The sequence below is a fragment of the Acartia tonsa genome, chromosome 6, assembly GCF_053477335.1.
Source record: "Acartia tonsa isolate MP-2025a chromosome 6, ASM5347733v1, whole genome shotgun sequence".
Lineage (NCBI taxonomy): Eukaryota > Metazoa > Arthropoda > Copepoda > Calanoida > Acartiidae > Acartia > Acartia tonsa.
Genome location: NC_137265.1, coordinates 37,502,338 through 37,517,105, shown reverse-complemented (window position 1 = coordinate 37,517,105; position 14,768 = coordinate 37,502,338). Strand labels below are relative to the sequence as shown.

The following is a 14,768-nucleotide window of genomic DNA, read 5'->3' as shown; positions in this document are numbered from 1 at the left end:
CCCTACCAGACAAATTTAACATTTTTGTAGGTGAACTGAAATTAGTTTCCGAATGTGAACACATTTTCCTAGGTGTTTCCCAATCCTATCTCAATATTTGCTACTAGCTAAAAAACCTTCAAACTTCCAAAAAAAAATCTAAATTTGAAAAATTAAAACTTTGAATGTATAATGTAAAAATCGTTAATACATTCAAATTTTGATTTTTTTTTTAAGTTTGAAGGTTTTTTAGCTAGTAGCAAATATTGAGATAGGATTGGGAAACACCTAGGAAAATGTGTTCACATTCGGAAACTAATTTCAGTTCATCTTTTTGTATATTTGTTGAACAAAAGATCAGATAAATGCAGGGATACAGGGATAGCACAATGGATCTAAATTTCATTATTTTAGTTGGATTGGCTATTGGGGGGAATACGTGCGGAAGGAAAGTTTAGAGGGGTGTCAACAAATTAATAAAGTCTCCCTTCCCCCTTTCTTATCCCCTTGAAGGGTCATTCAAACCCCACTTGCAAATGCCTGTGCACGCAACTTTTATCATGACATCATAATCTTAAATAAAATTTTAAGGAAAATTATAAATTTATATACAATTGCCTTCAAATGTTCTGAGTATATAAATTTAACAATAGTTATATCATTAAATCCCTGGTTAAAGGGGTTTTATATTAAAACATGAAAATTCATGTTTTACAAGATTTAAGTCTGGGGTTGGTTCTTTGGTTCAGTGTTAAAAGCTTATGTTACATCGGAATCACAGCCTATACCAGCAAAGCCTTTGTGTGATTCTTAAAGGACAAAGCTACTCTGGAAATAACCTTATCTTGTTCGTTTTGAAGAAGATGGTTAAATATTACAGCTAGGGAGGAAGGGGACATTGGGCTGTTTAATACACTAGTCTCATAAAATTTATAATTAAGTTTTCTTGTTCGTTCACTTATAAACTTTGAGGACGTTTATTGAAATTTGATTGGCTGGTTCATTAAGTTGAGTGTCCAAACGTTTTAACTAATATTTGTATTATACAGAAGAGGTAAATTTGTATACAATCATTGGAGAGTTACATCAATTTAGAGGCCGTTGTCGTATCCCTTTAGGTCCCTTGGTTAAATATTATTCTTATCATGCAATAAATGTCGGGCATAGCAGGTTTTTTTTACCCCTGTTGGTAAAAAGCCTTCCATTTTGGGCACATTACATTTAAGGTCTGGGATGATAGTACAATGGACTGTAAATTAATTTATTATTAAATAATGGTTGGGTTGTGTAAACTAACAGTGTTTAATCTTTTCTACTGATAGTTTACATAATAATTAACGATATTTTTTCTCATAATTATTGAGTGATGAACAATATATTGTCCACTGTCTAATCCCTTAAGACCCCCGCATGAATTTTCTGCCATTTTAATTTTTCTACTCTCTAGATTTTATATGTGTTACAGAAAAGCTTTATGTTAATGATGGTTAAAGCTAAGGGGACAACAAAATTATATATACAAAACTATCCTTATTTGTTATTTCAATTTATAACATCTAAAACTAATGTAATGGTTATATATTTGTATGTCAAAAGTATCGCAATTAATGTAAAGTTTTATAAGCAAGTTCACAATTATAAAATATTTAAACCGTAGTACCTAGCGACTACAGAAACAGACCCCCCCCCCCCCCGTTATTTCTGAATTTTTTCTCTCAACAATTTGTCTTCTTAGAATGCTGATTAATAAAATAAATAAGTCTAGCCGAAGTAAAATATAAGTGCTTTAAAAACCTCCCCCTTATTTTTAAAATAAAAAAAAAACAACCACCCCCCAATTGGCAAATTTGAAAAATCCTTTTTTAAAAACACTATACATTACAATTAAACCCTGATTAAGCAAAGAGCAACAGCACAATTCTGACTGATAATATTGTCATATTGCGGAAACTTGAGATTTGCAAACATAATAATAGGCAAAATTACTTTTTTTACAAACGGAAAAACCTATAACCCCCCAAACACCTCGTTTAATAGATCTTACTAGTTTGGGATTGGACTTAGGATTCTAAATTAGATTGGTACCCAAAGGTTTAAAAATCCTGTTATCTTATTCGTTGGCGCAAAAACTTTGGGTACTTTCCTTGAATTTTGGATTGATTAGTTCCAATCCATTAGTGTTAAAAAAATTAATCTAATCTACAGAAGGTGTAATCTAGTTTATTATCATTGGGGGTGTCTAGCAATTTGTCTCCATTGTCTTATCCCTAAAGATCCCTATCTTTACTAAATTAAACCAAGGGGTGGATTATTTATATACCGTTGCCGAAATAAAGAATGATTCCTAATAACAAATAAATAGCTACAAATGATAATTTGGTGTGTGGTCAATTTTTTAGCCCTTAAACACAATCCTTGTGGCTTTACCTTTCATAATAGTGGATAACTAGGGTAATAATCTGCATTGGTAAAAGCGAAGCTTGTCTGTAATTAGGGTAGGTCCGTCAGTAAGCTTTTTGTTTTGGACATTGGACATCGGACTTTTGTCTTAAATTTTTGGTTCAAACTAGCTGTGCCCAAACTTTGAATATTGTATTCTACTAAAAGGGTAATTTTGTTTATCATTATAGGGGATTTGCATCAATTTTTCGTCTATTTTTTTCCTTAAATTTGTTTTGGATTATATCCTTTATCATTTTACTGCAGTGATATTGCACAAATTTGGTGTAATATCCAAGTAATAATAAATCCATTCATTACATCTACCCAACCATAAAAATAAAAACAGTTAGAGAAAAAAAACAATCTATTTTTAATTTGTTTTCTAAAGAATTGATGGCAAATCAGTGTTTTCAATCATACAAAAATACATTTGTTTAGGTATTTTAATTGCATTTTTTTCTTCATGAATTAAGTTTAAAAACAAATGCATTATTTATGTCTTAGAAATATCTTTAGCATAATTTAAAAATAATGTTTAGTGCAAATTTTATTATTAATATTATTGGAATTGCAAAATTAACAGTTATACATTGAAACAACATATATACTGATTATTTTCCGTTTTGTTAATCTATATTATAGTATGGTCTCGTAACCGATTAATATCCACTTTATTAGAACCGTTTATCAGTCCAACTGAAAAATCATGTATAGCATCGTTAAATTTTTTTTACATGAATATTAAAATAAAAAAATAAACTGGTTTTAATCTATGGTTGAGAACCGCCGAAAACTGTTTATAATACGATGCGTAAAATATCTATTATACACTTGTTGCCTCGCCACAAGCCTTTAGAGGCAAGAGGTGATAGGGGCATTTTTACTTAGCGGGTCCTATCCCAAAAGGTCATGGGGTTTTCTCTATAAAGTAAAGCCTACTCGGTTCAGTGGTTACCGAGATTATGTCCTTCAGACCGACGGAAAAACTTAATATTTTTGTACTTTTGCACAAAACGTGCAGAAAAATACAGTTTGCTTTAATTTATGATTTTTAACTGTCAAAATACAATTGAGGACAATTATGCCAATAAGTAGAGTGACGATCGTATGGACGTACCCTAGTTTTAGAGTAGCTGCGCTGCTAAAAAAACATTTACCTCGAATCTTTCTTCAATAGTTTTGCTGGCAGCATTTACAAAATCATCCATATCCTGCAGTTATTTGTGTTTTAATTTAGTATTTTAAGATTTTAATTAGAGAATTCAGCGGTTCCCTCAAAGTACTTATCAAGATCAGAAACCTCTCACCTTATTTAATTCTTTTTTGAAGTAATGAGTGAGGAGGGGGAGGGGGGGGGGGCAGTTTTCGTGCATTTTTTTCCTCAGGTTAGGTCAGGTTTTATTGGGTTGCAGTTGGTGCAATCCCGTTTAGGTGGAATTCCAATGGAATCTATTTTAAGGATAGTTGAGAATTCTCTCCCCCCACTTCTCACACACCTACACATCAACTTAACCTTGCACACACACATTATACACAAGCACACATACTTACACAGACTCACACACATACACACACACTGACACACACACAAACTCACAACATACACCAAAATTTTGCACATTTAAGAGACAATTTTATCTCAATACTTAGTATAATATTATTTTAATAACAAGGACAATTATGTCTAAAGGTAGTGTATCCTTGACAAGTAAACTAGTAAAAAGTAAATACACATTTAGAAAATATTATGATTTAAAGAAAATCAATGTTACTGAGTTTTTGAAATCACTTTTACGTAAGTACAAAGGAACGAACTTATAGTTTAAAAGGAGAGTTGCTAAATCAATTTTGTTTGGTAATGAAACTTATAAATTTTGCAAATTGTGCACGTTTTAAATTGCACGCTTATTTGATGGTCGCTATTTTCAAGTTTCTTAAAAAAACAACACCGCCTGAATGGCTATTGACTTTAAGTTGATGCACTTAGTTTTGGGGGGTGTCTTTATGGTGCAACTAATATATGATGGAGGATATTTTTTTTCTGTCTATGTGTCTTGCTAACCGCTGAACCAATTTGGTTTCTCTTTAAAGCAAAACTTCTAATAGGTCCAGGGAATGTTTATAACTAGGTTTCTTTACTTTTTCGTTTCCTTTGAAAGTTAAGGTTCCCCCCCCCCCTTCCTGTCTTCAGTTTACCTAGAGGCCTCTAGACGAGGATCTGCTTATTTATGTATCAAAGTTTTGGGTGTATGTATATAGTAAGAAAAAAGTAGATGCGTTATGCCTACAATTTTATGGGATTCAATTAGGAATCAGCTACCATGCAAGATTTATATCAAATTTTATGTGAAATAAAAACTCTCAATAAAACACATTTAGGAATCTTATTTAATTTATAAATTGATCATTTTTTTGCTACAGATCAACCCAATGTGCAATAAACTAAATAATTAGCAAGTAATTTTGCAGAAAAGATTGAAGACTGGTTAGGTTGTGGGTGGCTTTTTCACTTTTATACAAATACTTGCACAAATAAAAAATACAACTTTTTAAAACTATGTCCTTAACATTTAGATTCAAGGAAACTTGTTGTATATGCCGTTTTTTCTTCTTTTCTGGTAACTTTAAAAATTTTGGGGGCGTATTGTTATGGGGACATCCTTGTTAAAGATGTAAATGTATATGTAACAAGGATGACAACATCCATAAAGCGAAGCACTGAAACGGTAAGACAAACAGACATTAACACTTGTATATTGTCAGAACCGAATAATCAGAATATAAATGTATAAGAGTCGAAGCAAAATTGTAAGTAAATTTGTTGAAAAACTGCTTGATACAGGATAATGTTTATGGACATACTTACATTTTTAGGACTTGATTATAGAGTTGCTTCGATTATAACATTATACTTTGTTGTCCCAGAAATCAATATTCCAAAAATCAGACCAATCGGATGATTAGATCACAAAAAAATTTGTTGTTAAAAAAGTAAAAAAAATCGACATGTTTAAAATGGACATACGGACATTTTGTAATGCTTATAGAGTTGCTACGCTTTCTAAATCGTACCTAACTACTAAAGGAATCACCATCCAAAGTTTGAAATTGATAGGACAATTCTAACATGCCTAAATTAACGAAAAAAGCTATCCGTTACAGACATACGGACGGACCGACTCTAATTATAGAAAAGCTTCGCTTTTAAAAATAAGCATAACAACATCAATAAGTAGCAAAGCAGACAAACAGACAAAGTGAATTATAGAGCAGATTTTCAGTGGATGAAAATAAAATCGCATATATTTTACATATTACTATATATCATTTTCTTTTTTTTGCATGACCCACAGAGTAACAGACCATGTAATAAGTTGTATTCTGGATGCTTTTTGGTATATTCACCAAAAATATCTGCAGCCTATCCTAAATAGCTGCAGAAAAAAATACTTTTCCTTCTTATTACAGACTGAAAGATTGAATTATAGAGTAGCTTTGCTACTAAAATGCCAAACTGTATTTGACCACAATAAAAAAGGACTTAAGCATTTTTTCTACGGATTACGAAGTAATTCTTTACTTAAATTAAGCAAAACGTTTTTGATAAAATATGGGCATTGGTCTGATTTAGGGAAAAAACAAGGGAGATTACGTCCAATTGTAGTTAAGCTTTTTGAAACCATAGGTAAAATATACGGCCAATCATTGAGAGGTAAAGTTTAATCTAGAAACAAAAAGTTAAAGAAGAAAAATGAATCAATAAAGGAGTATAAAAGAGTGAAATTAAGTATTTTAGCACATTTTTACACAGAAGAAAAGCACAAAAACGTAAATCAAGGTTATTTGGATTATTTAATCCTCTTTAATATACAGTAAATTAAAAAGGCTAGATAGGGTACTTCGCAAAATATTTTTACAACAATATATGAACATATGGTGAAGGCTTAGTACCAAAAAAACGAACAAACCTATCTCATCACTGATAGACAGACAGACAGACAGATGATACTTACAGAGTAGCCTTGCCACTAAATATGAAATCATCAGTTCAGAAGAAAGAGTTTTCCAATTTCTTTTTGCTTTGTCTGTAATTTAATTGTATGAAAACTGGCAAAAATTTGAAATAGAGTATCTGATCTTAACCTTTTAGGCTTGGCTTTGCCATGCCCTCTACAATACTCTAAAATATATTTCATCAAAGTTTTAACTTTAACCGCGTCATAACTAAAGAGATTAAATGTCAAGCACATAATAAAATAAGATGAGATATTTAGCCAAAAACAGGTGCAACTCATTATCCTGGTTATTTAGGATGTTAAGACAAAAGGGTGTAATGAAAGGGTCTTGAACTAAGAAAATACGTCTAAATTACCCAATTGTCATCTACTCTAATAATATGATTTTTAAAAAAACGGCTTAAATGTCTAATTTAACCCAATATTCATAGTTGCCATTCAATGAAAGAAAGATTTCAAACGTTTCAATGAATCTTTAAGAGTGCCTAATGCCCTGCCCCGATTATGTTGATGATTTTATTTGCAAAATAGTTAACAGGAAAACCATCTGAGATCATTCATCCAGTCTTACTCATCTTAGCAAGAACACATATGACCATAACTCTTAGAAAATTTAATAAACCAGCGTTATAATCTATGCATATGGTAGGAAGAGTTAAGGTCAGGTTAGGTTAGGTCATACTGAGTACTGGGTTATGGACCTCAGCTGAGGTTAGAAAGAATGAAAACCATATTATTTTAGGTTATGTTAAGTAAGGTTATGGAAATCTTGCAGGCCTAATTCCCCGTGTGCGTAGCCTAGATATATTGATTATCGATGGGGGAAGGGGTATTTTTGATTCATTCTTAAATCAAATAGGTCAAAAGTGAAAAAACAAAGAAAGTTTTTTTATTGTCAATTTTTCATATTACAGAAGCTAATAAATTTAAAAGATTTACTGTGTTTGCATATGCATAAAATTTTATTGTGTAATTTATATTTGAAACAAGAACAAATATGCCCAAATAAGCATATAGTACAGAATTATTTAGTTTATCGTATAAAATAAAGTACCAAGAATTATTTGTCCAGAGCTAAAGATCTCAGAAATCAATGGTCTGAAGAGGATGTATTTTTCAGGTAAGCTTTACAAATATCTTAAGGTGGTTTTGAGTTATTTAGCTATTTTTCTTACCTCTAGCTGCTCTCCCCTAGAGGCTAGGGACGAAGCAACTAGTACTTATAGCATAAAATTGTAAATGGTAAAATATATTCAAATATTCAAACATCTAACTCAATTATAATCCAACTTTTATTAGAGATAGGTTTTTAGCAGTAATAATAGATTTTAGACAAGATATCGACGAAATATTTAGACAATTTTTTTTATTTATAAACTAAATTAATTGAGATATAGTCAACATAAAACCTAGAATTATATGACATCACAATGCTTTTAAAATTTGACTGCATGGATAGAATCTAAATTGGAGGTATCTTTCTCCGGCGTTTTTCTCTTGGAAACATTTTTTTCAATTTCGAAAATTTTTATACTCCCACCCCCCCTCCCGACAGAACAACTATTTTAGGTTAGGTTAGGTTTTAGGCTAGGGAGTCGTTCGCTGCTGCTAGGCAGGCAAGGGGGCCGAGCGCTGCGGCTAGGCAGGCTAGGGGGCCGAGCGCTGCGGCTAGGCAGGCAAGAGTGCCGAGCGCCGCGGCCAGAGTTCATAGTTCCGTCGGCGGGGGGGGGGGGGGGGGGGGTATAAAAAGTTTCAAAATTGAAAAAATCTTTCTAAGAGGATATTATCCTTTACCCCCAAGGTTCACATCTCTCATGGCAAAATCCGGTACACGCCACTGATTCACAGAGTAGCTGCCTGATTAAAAATGTTGGTATAATTTCTACTTGACTGGGTACTTCAATGTAGGTCAAATTTATCTTGTAGATTATAGCAAAGCATCTTAGCAATCAAACATTAATTTAAATTTCATTTATCCTTATAATTGTATAATACAAGGTAAATCGATGTTTGTTTGCCTGAAGCTTAAGATCTTAGTAACAGATGTCCCGATTGGACTTTAGTTTTCGTACTGATCATACCATGATTTAAAGAAATTTTCTTAAGATTTGGCTGGACCGATCGTTTAATGTTTTGAAAATAGTCCCTTTCGTAACATCGCCCCATAAGGGGCGATTAGTCGATTTTTTTTAATGACTTTTTATAGGTTATTTTAGGTTAGGTTAGATTATATTGGGTTAGGTGGTTGCCCCACAGGGGTAGGTAATTGGCCCCGCAGGGTTAGAGCCTCCCGCAGGGGCTAGAAGTAGGAGAAAAGCTACTGTGAAAAATAAGAAGAATCGCCCCATAAGGTGCGATGTTACGAAAGGGACTATACCCAATGTTTTTTTAGGAACAGTTCTTAAAAGTGATGAAAGAATTTCATTAACCCCAAAAAATTAAGGACGTTGGTAATAGTAATTTATGACAATAATAGTAAGTTATTTATATTACAGGAAACGAAATATTTTTTGAATGGTATGACTGCAGTAAAATAATAATAATATTTTGGAATTTATATCAGTAAAAAGATAGTTTTCTAAATGGCAAAATGAAAATTTTTTTACAAATTTTTATAACATGAATACTTCAAGATCATTATTATCCCAAAAAGATTAAAAGAAAGTTTATAGATATAGCTCCCAAACAAAAATAATCTCAAAGTCCAAGCAAGGGGCGAAACCACAAACATTGTATGAACCTTATTTTTTTGTACAAAGAAAGAACAACATTTAATGTTAACAATACCTGGGATGAAAAAAGAACATTAAACTGTTATTAAAAAAACAAAAATGCTAAATTAAGAAGAATTCTAACAAAATGTAAATTACAAAATATTGTAGGTAAAAAAAGCTTTCATATGTGACAGACATAAAAACGGACATATCCTAACTATAGAGTAGCTGTACTACTAAAAATATAATTCTGGTTACAATATTGTGCCATATGTCTTGATAAAATACATTTGCAAATATATTTTTATACCAATTTATTTTTATTTTCAGCACATTTTTGTCAATTTTATATGTTTAACAAGGATGACTATGCAAAAAAATAGCTATGCTATTTTTAAATAAAACAAATTTTGATAATTTTAAGTACAATAAGTAATGATTGTATTGAAGTCCAAAACAAAAAGGTTTGTCCTTTTAAACCCATAAATGAAACCGTATGAAATGTCCCAAAAGATCAGCCGTGTAACATCACAAAAATGAGGGATGAGAGGAGAAGACGGAAAGGAAACCCCTAAAAAAGAGATGAATTTAGGCGTATTTTTATGACGTCACACGGCTGATTTTTTTGAACACTTTGTAAAGCTAAACCCTTATTTTAAATATGTGAAAAAATATGAATTTAGGCCCTGCAGGGCTTAACCCAATTGGACTAAATCTGTGCAGTGCTCTTGTAAAACTTCCTTAAACTAACAAATCACAAAAAGTACAAAATTACGTTTATTTTATATTACGTTTGATTGAAGACTCCAAATGTGAAAAGTGGAAACTGCCGTAATATTTTAAGGTTAAATTAAAGAAACCTAATCAAATAATTTTACTTAGCCATAAAAAAGATGTTGTTACATAAGAGAAGCCATAAAACATAAGCTGTCTGAAATTTGATTTTAACCCTTACAGATCGGGGGGGGTCATATTGACCCCCCCTCTAGTTTTTTCAATGTCATTTTTTTTGTAGGTGAGACAGAGAGTTGTGACTTCATGACTTTTTAAGTTTAGTAATTATACGTCGGCAAGAGTTGATTTTATTAGGATATCTGGTCTGTGTCGGTCGTGGTGTCCGGTCAAAGTCGGTTGGGTAGCACAAAAATTTAAAAAAAAATCTAAATAAATCTTAATTTCTACATTATGACTTTTGTGTATAAGGAAGAAACCTATATTTTTTTGGTGAATACTGACCTTATGAGAAAAGTGGTGTTATGACCGTTTGACCGCACCCTGACCGACTTTGTGACCGATTTTTGTCCGGCTTTTACTACAGACATATATCATGAATATCATGGCTTCTTTTTTTGGTAAATCCTTGAGCAACAATAAACAGATAAAAATATTAATTGGTGCCGCCAACCGCCGTTTTACCGCCGTAACCGCCGAAAATGGCGGTTTCCGTTTTTTGCCGTTTTTCGGCGATGATCAGAAAAAGTAATTTTTTTGTTATGAAAAATAAAAGTTCGTCCTAAAATTTTGTCATCCTAGCTGCAAAATTGGCCGCTCTACAGCTGTTTTAAAATTTAGCGGCTGGCCGCTAAAAAGCGGCTAAGGAGCGGCCTGACTGCTATGACTAGAAAAAGTAATTTTCTCTAAAAATACACATGAACCACCAGAAAAAAATTTTACGTCTTTATCTGTAACAGAAGCCGAGATAGAGGGGGGGGTCAATATGACCCCCCACCCCCGATCTATTAAGGTGGGAATTGGGGCCCGATCTGTAAGGGTTAAGAAAACCCAATATTATGTAAGTGTAAAATAAGCAATAAAATATGGGAAATTACCAGGGAGGGAGGGAGGAGACATTGGACCGAAAATTATACTGTTACACAAGTTTTTGTAATCAATTTAATCATTCGTTGGCAAAAAAACTCAGGGTACTAATATCATCTCTTGATTGGTTGATTCAAACTAGCAGTGATCAAACTTTTCAACCAATAGCTTTAATCTACACAAGTGGAAAATTCCGAGAGGGAACATTAGACTAGTACCTAATTTTATATAAACATGCTTCTGGTCCTTTAATTTGATCATTTTGATTTTGACGTATAATTGTGTCTGACAGCCCATCTAGGATAATAAATCTATTAGGAACTAATTTCAAATTCTTTAAAACGTCTACACTGCACTGCAGACCGTTGCGTTGCGAATTAATTTTTATGGTAAGCGCCAAGTCTATTTATGTTGTTACGTGTTCAAATGCCAAAAATAATAGTTATAAAATTATGGGAATTTTTTGGCAGCAAAACTATTCTGCCATTCACAAAATTTGGCAAGTCTGTTCATTTGCCACCTCGTCAAAGTTTAATAAAATCAAAGATGGAAATATGTACAGAAATGTCATATTCAACAAGATTTATCAACAAGAATGGTAAAAAATTAATTTAGTGAATCTTTCTTAATAATTTCCGAACAATAGTATTTATATTACTGTAAAGCAATTTACTGTTCTGTTAATCGCTGCGCTACTTATACGCTTGCATATCCTTGTTGTTTTGACAATATCCAAAAAATTGTCCCGCAAATTGCAAATCTATACCAGTAATTACACCATAGTATTGCATACTTTTTTTTTCACAAAACTGTATATTTCAATGTTGAAGAAACTATTTTGCACCCAAAATTTACATATAACAAGGATGACAACGTTCATAAATAGCGAAGCTGTGAAATTATAAAATGTAATCATTAAACAAAGGGACAAGAATTATACTGGGTGTTTATTGGTTAGCGGATTTTTTTTTTTACAAAAGAATCAGATTAGTAAATCCTAAATCCAACATAGCGTTAAAGACCTACGAACGGACAGACATAGCAAGTTAAAGATTAACTTTCTTAAATATTTTAATTTTATCTTTATCTGCTGTTATTTCTAGTTATTTATATCCTGTTTGTAATATAAATTTATTGTTGTATGTGACTCTTGAAAAGGTGCCTTGTCATTCCATACTTAATAACATGGATGACAACATCCAAAATAGCGTAGCTCAATAAACCAGACGGACAAACGATCATATACAACCAAAGAACGAAAGAACCATATAGCTAAATGAAGAGGATATGATTTCAAATAATGATTTTTTAAAATTTAAATAAATATTGTGCATAATCGTCACAGGAAACATCATTTCTAAATAAAATTGTAAACAGATATCAAAGAACTTTTAAATTTGAATTAATAATTAATTATGGAAATTAAGTTTTAGATACAGATTAACACAAGCCGCGCAGTTTTAATTTTAAAATTCCACGCATTTTTTTGCTCACCCTTTAGAATTGGGTTGCAGCTGTTTATGATTTTACGATTTTATGTTTATGTCACGTGCCAGGCAAATCATATGTAATACAGTTTTAATATCTTCAGTATGACACATTATGGTGCAGACTATAGTTCAAGACCTCCCCGATAGCAAACGTTCTAGTCAACATAGTAACACAAAAAACTATAAATCCTATAAATTTTTCTTCCAAAACATAGTTTGAAAAATTGAAAGCCAAAAACGTTTTGAAAAAATATCAATTTTTTTACCCCTTTTATCAAAGATTATAACCAGTTTTGTTAGCCCCGATGAGTCAAAGAAATTTTATGATTTTCATTTAAATATTTGAAAATTGGCTGTAATACTATGCTATACATGGTTTTTCAGTACAGCTGAGAATCGGTTCTAATTCAGCTAATATTAATGGTTTTCGAATACCATGGAAATTACATTATATCGATCTATTAGAATATTAAAACACAAATTATTCCTGGAAGGTTATTTCTGGAAGTTGAACATCCGGACCATGAAAAGTATCTGAATCATCCAGATGTACGTCCTGCTGGCCTCCAGGTACACCCTGGGTCCAGGACGGCCACATTAGGTTTATTACACTATGATCATTTTATCTTTTTCCCAATTAAAGTGGATGTAATTCTGCCTCTGTAGCTTATAAATATGTATTGGGCGTATATAAATGTATTTTTTACATCATAGCTTAACTGGGAAGTACCTTTATACACAATTTTAATAACTTTAATATATTTTAAGTGTAGTGTATAAAAGGTATTGGACAATTTGTCTTCTTAGAATGTTAATTAATAAAATGTTTCTGTACTTTCAGCCTTTGTAAAATAGCATAAGGATAAAATTACCCTTTATCTTTTAATTCACAATAAACAAGACAAAGATTTGAATGACCCATAATACATTGCTTGCTTTTATAAATTAAAGATTTATACTTTTCTTGCAATGCAATGGCGAATAAAAAATTTCTAGATAAATTTAAATTCTACTTCCAGGATTGAAAAATTATGCATACAAAAATAAACATATTGTTCTAATAATATAATAATTTTTGGCAGTTTCCTTCAAACTGTCTAGTTGAGCAAAGAAACCCCCCCCTGTTTCCAAATAAACAAAAAAAGGGATGTTTCTTTTCTTTGGTTTGTTTATTACTATAGGCCAGGCAAGGTTAGGTTGTATTAACCCTGTAGGGTTAAAGCCCCTCCCCACCTCATGGGTAAAGCATAGGAAAAAAACTTTGTCCAAAGGACTTGCACCGAATTGTTTTAATAGTGGCGCATCCTGCCTTAACAGCTTGTCTCTTCCTCCTAGCATGCTCAATATGCTGAACCACAGCATCATGCTTGCCATCATGCAGATGATGAATATGCTCCTCCACCTCAACAAGAATCTGTTCAAAAGTTGGCTGTAGCATCATGTCATGCCCGAGCAGGTCGAGATCGTCCACCCCGACGCCACCAGCTGCAGCATTGCCGGCTGTATGATCAACTGCTATTCCAGCTAGTATAACAATAATAGTCCCTAACTTTGATTTTAACCGCATTTTTGGGCTTTTAAAATTATCTTTATTATAAATTATTCACAATTCACTTGATTTGTAGATTCACTTATTTTATTTTTAAAATCACAATATTATGAGTTGTCTCTACACCAAAATTAATACAATGAAAACTTTGGCGCTACAACCACCAATTTAATATATGTATATGTACAATATATGAATTCTATTGACACACTTTATAAAATGAGTTGAAAATGTGTGTGTGTTACTGTGCTGCAAAGGGGGGCGGAGACTTTCACTTGTCCCATCTCATAGTTCTTCTAGCTGCGCTACTGAGCTAGTGTGTGTCCTGACTGAAGATGATCTCCTCTAGTGTTGAGCGTGACTGTGTGTGTGTGTGTGTGTGTGTGTGCGTGCGCAGCAAGACGCACGATGGTGCACGGTGGTGGTGGACCAAGAAAGAGGATGGTATCGCTCACTCTCGAGTATATACAACCATTTGGGGTGTTCATACGCGCGCGCCATTTATTTTTGAACATTTGCTGATGGGTGTTTTTGGTAGTAAATTTTGATTGACTTTAAATTTTTAAAACCAAACGCAGCTGCTACTGAACTTTACCTTGCACATGTCCGTACGCTTTCAAATTCACCTGAAAAGACTTTCTATTTTGTTATAGCTGTTTTACTATTGATTTTGATATGTTTTTATATTAAGCATTGAAGTCTCTAAAAAGGTTACACTGATGGGTCTACGCTCCCTATTAGTTTTGGGTAGGTTTTAAAC

At 32.5% G+C, this 14,768-nt stretch overlaps 1 protein-coding gene across 1 annotated transcript in view; it reads right to left on the bottom strand.

Moving 5' to 3' along the window:
- The window catches only part of LOC145322575 (uncharacterized), an 85,267-nt gene extending 70,911 nt beyond the window's left edge, over positions 1–14,356 (bottom strand). The window contains exons 1-3 of the mRNA XM_080164696.1: positions 13,769–14,356; positions 12,950–13,036; positions 3,579–3,635 (exon numbers count right to left, since the gene is read on the bottom strand). Coding sequence (XP_080020822.1) covers positions 3,579–3,635; positions 12,950–13,036; positions 13,769–14,026 — 402 coding nt within the window. The 5' untranslated portion in view covers positions 14,027–14,356. The remainder of the gene's footprint in view (positions 1–3,578; positions 3,636–12,949; positions 13,037–13,768) is intronic.
- Positions 14,357–14,768: the final 412 nt, after the last annotated feature.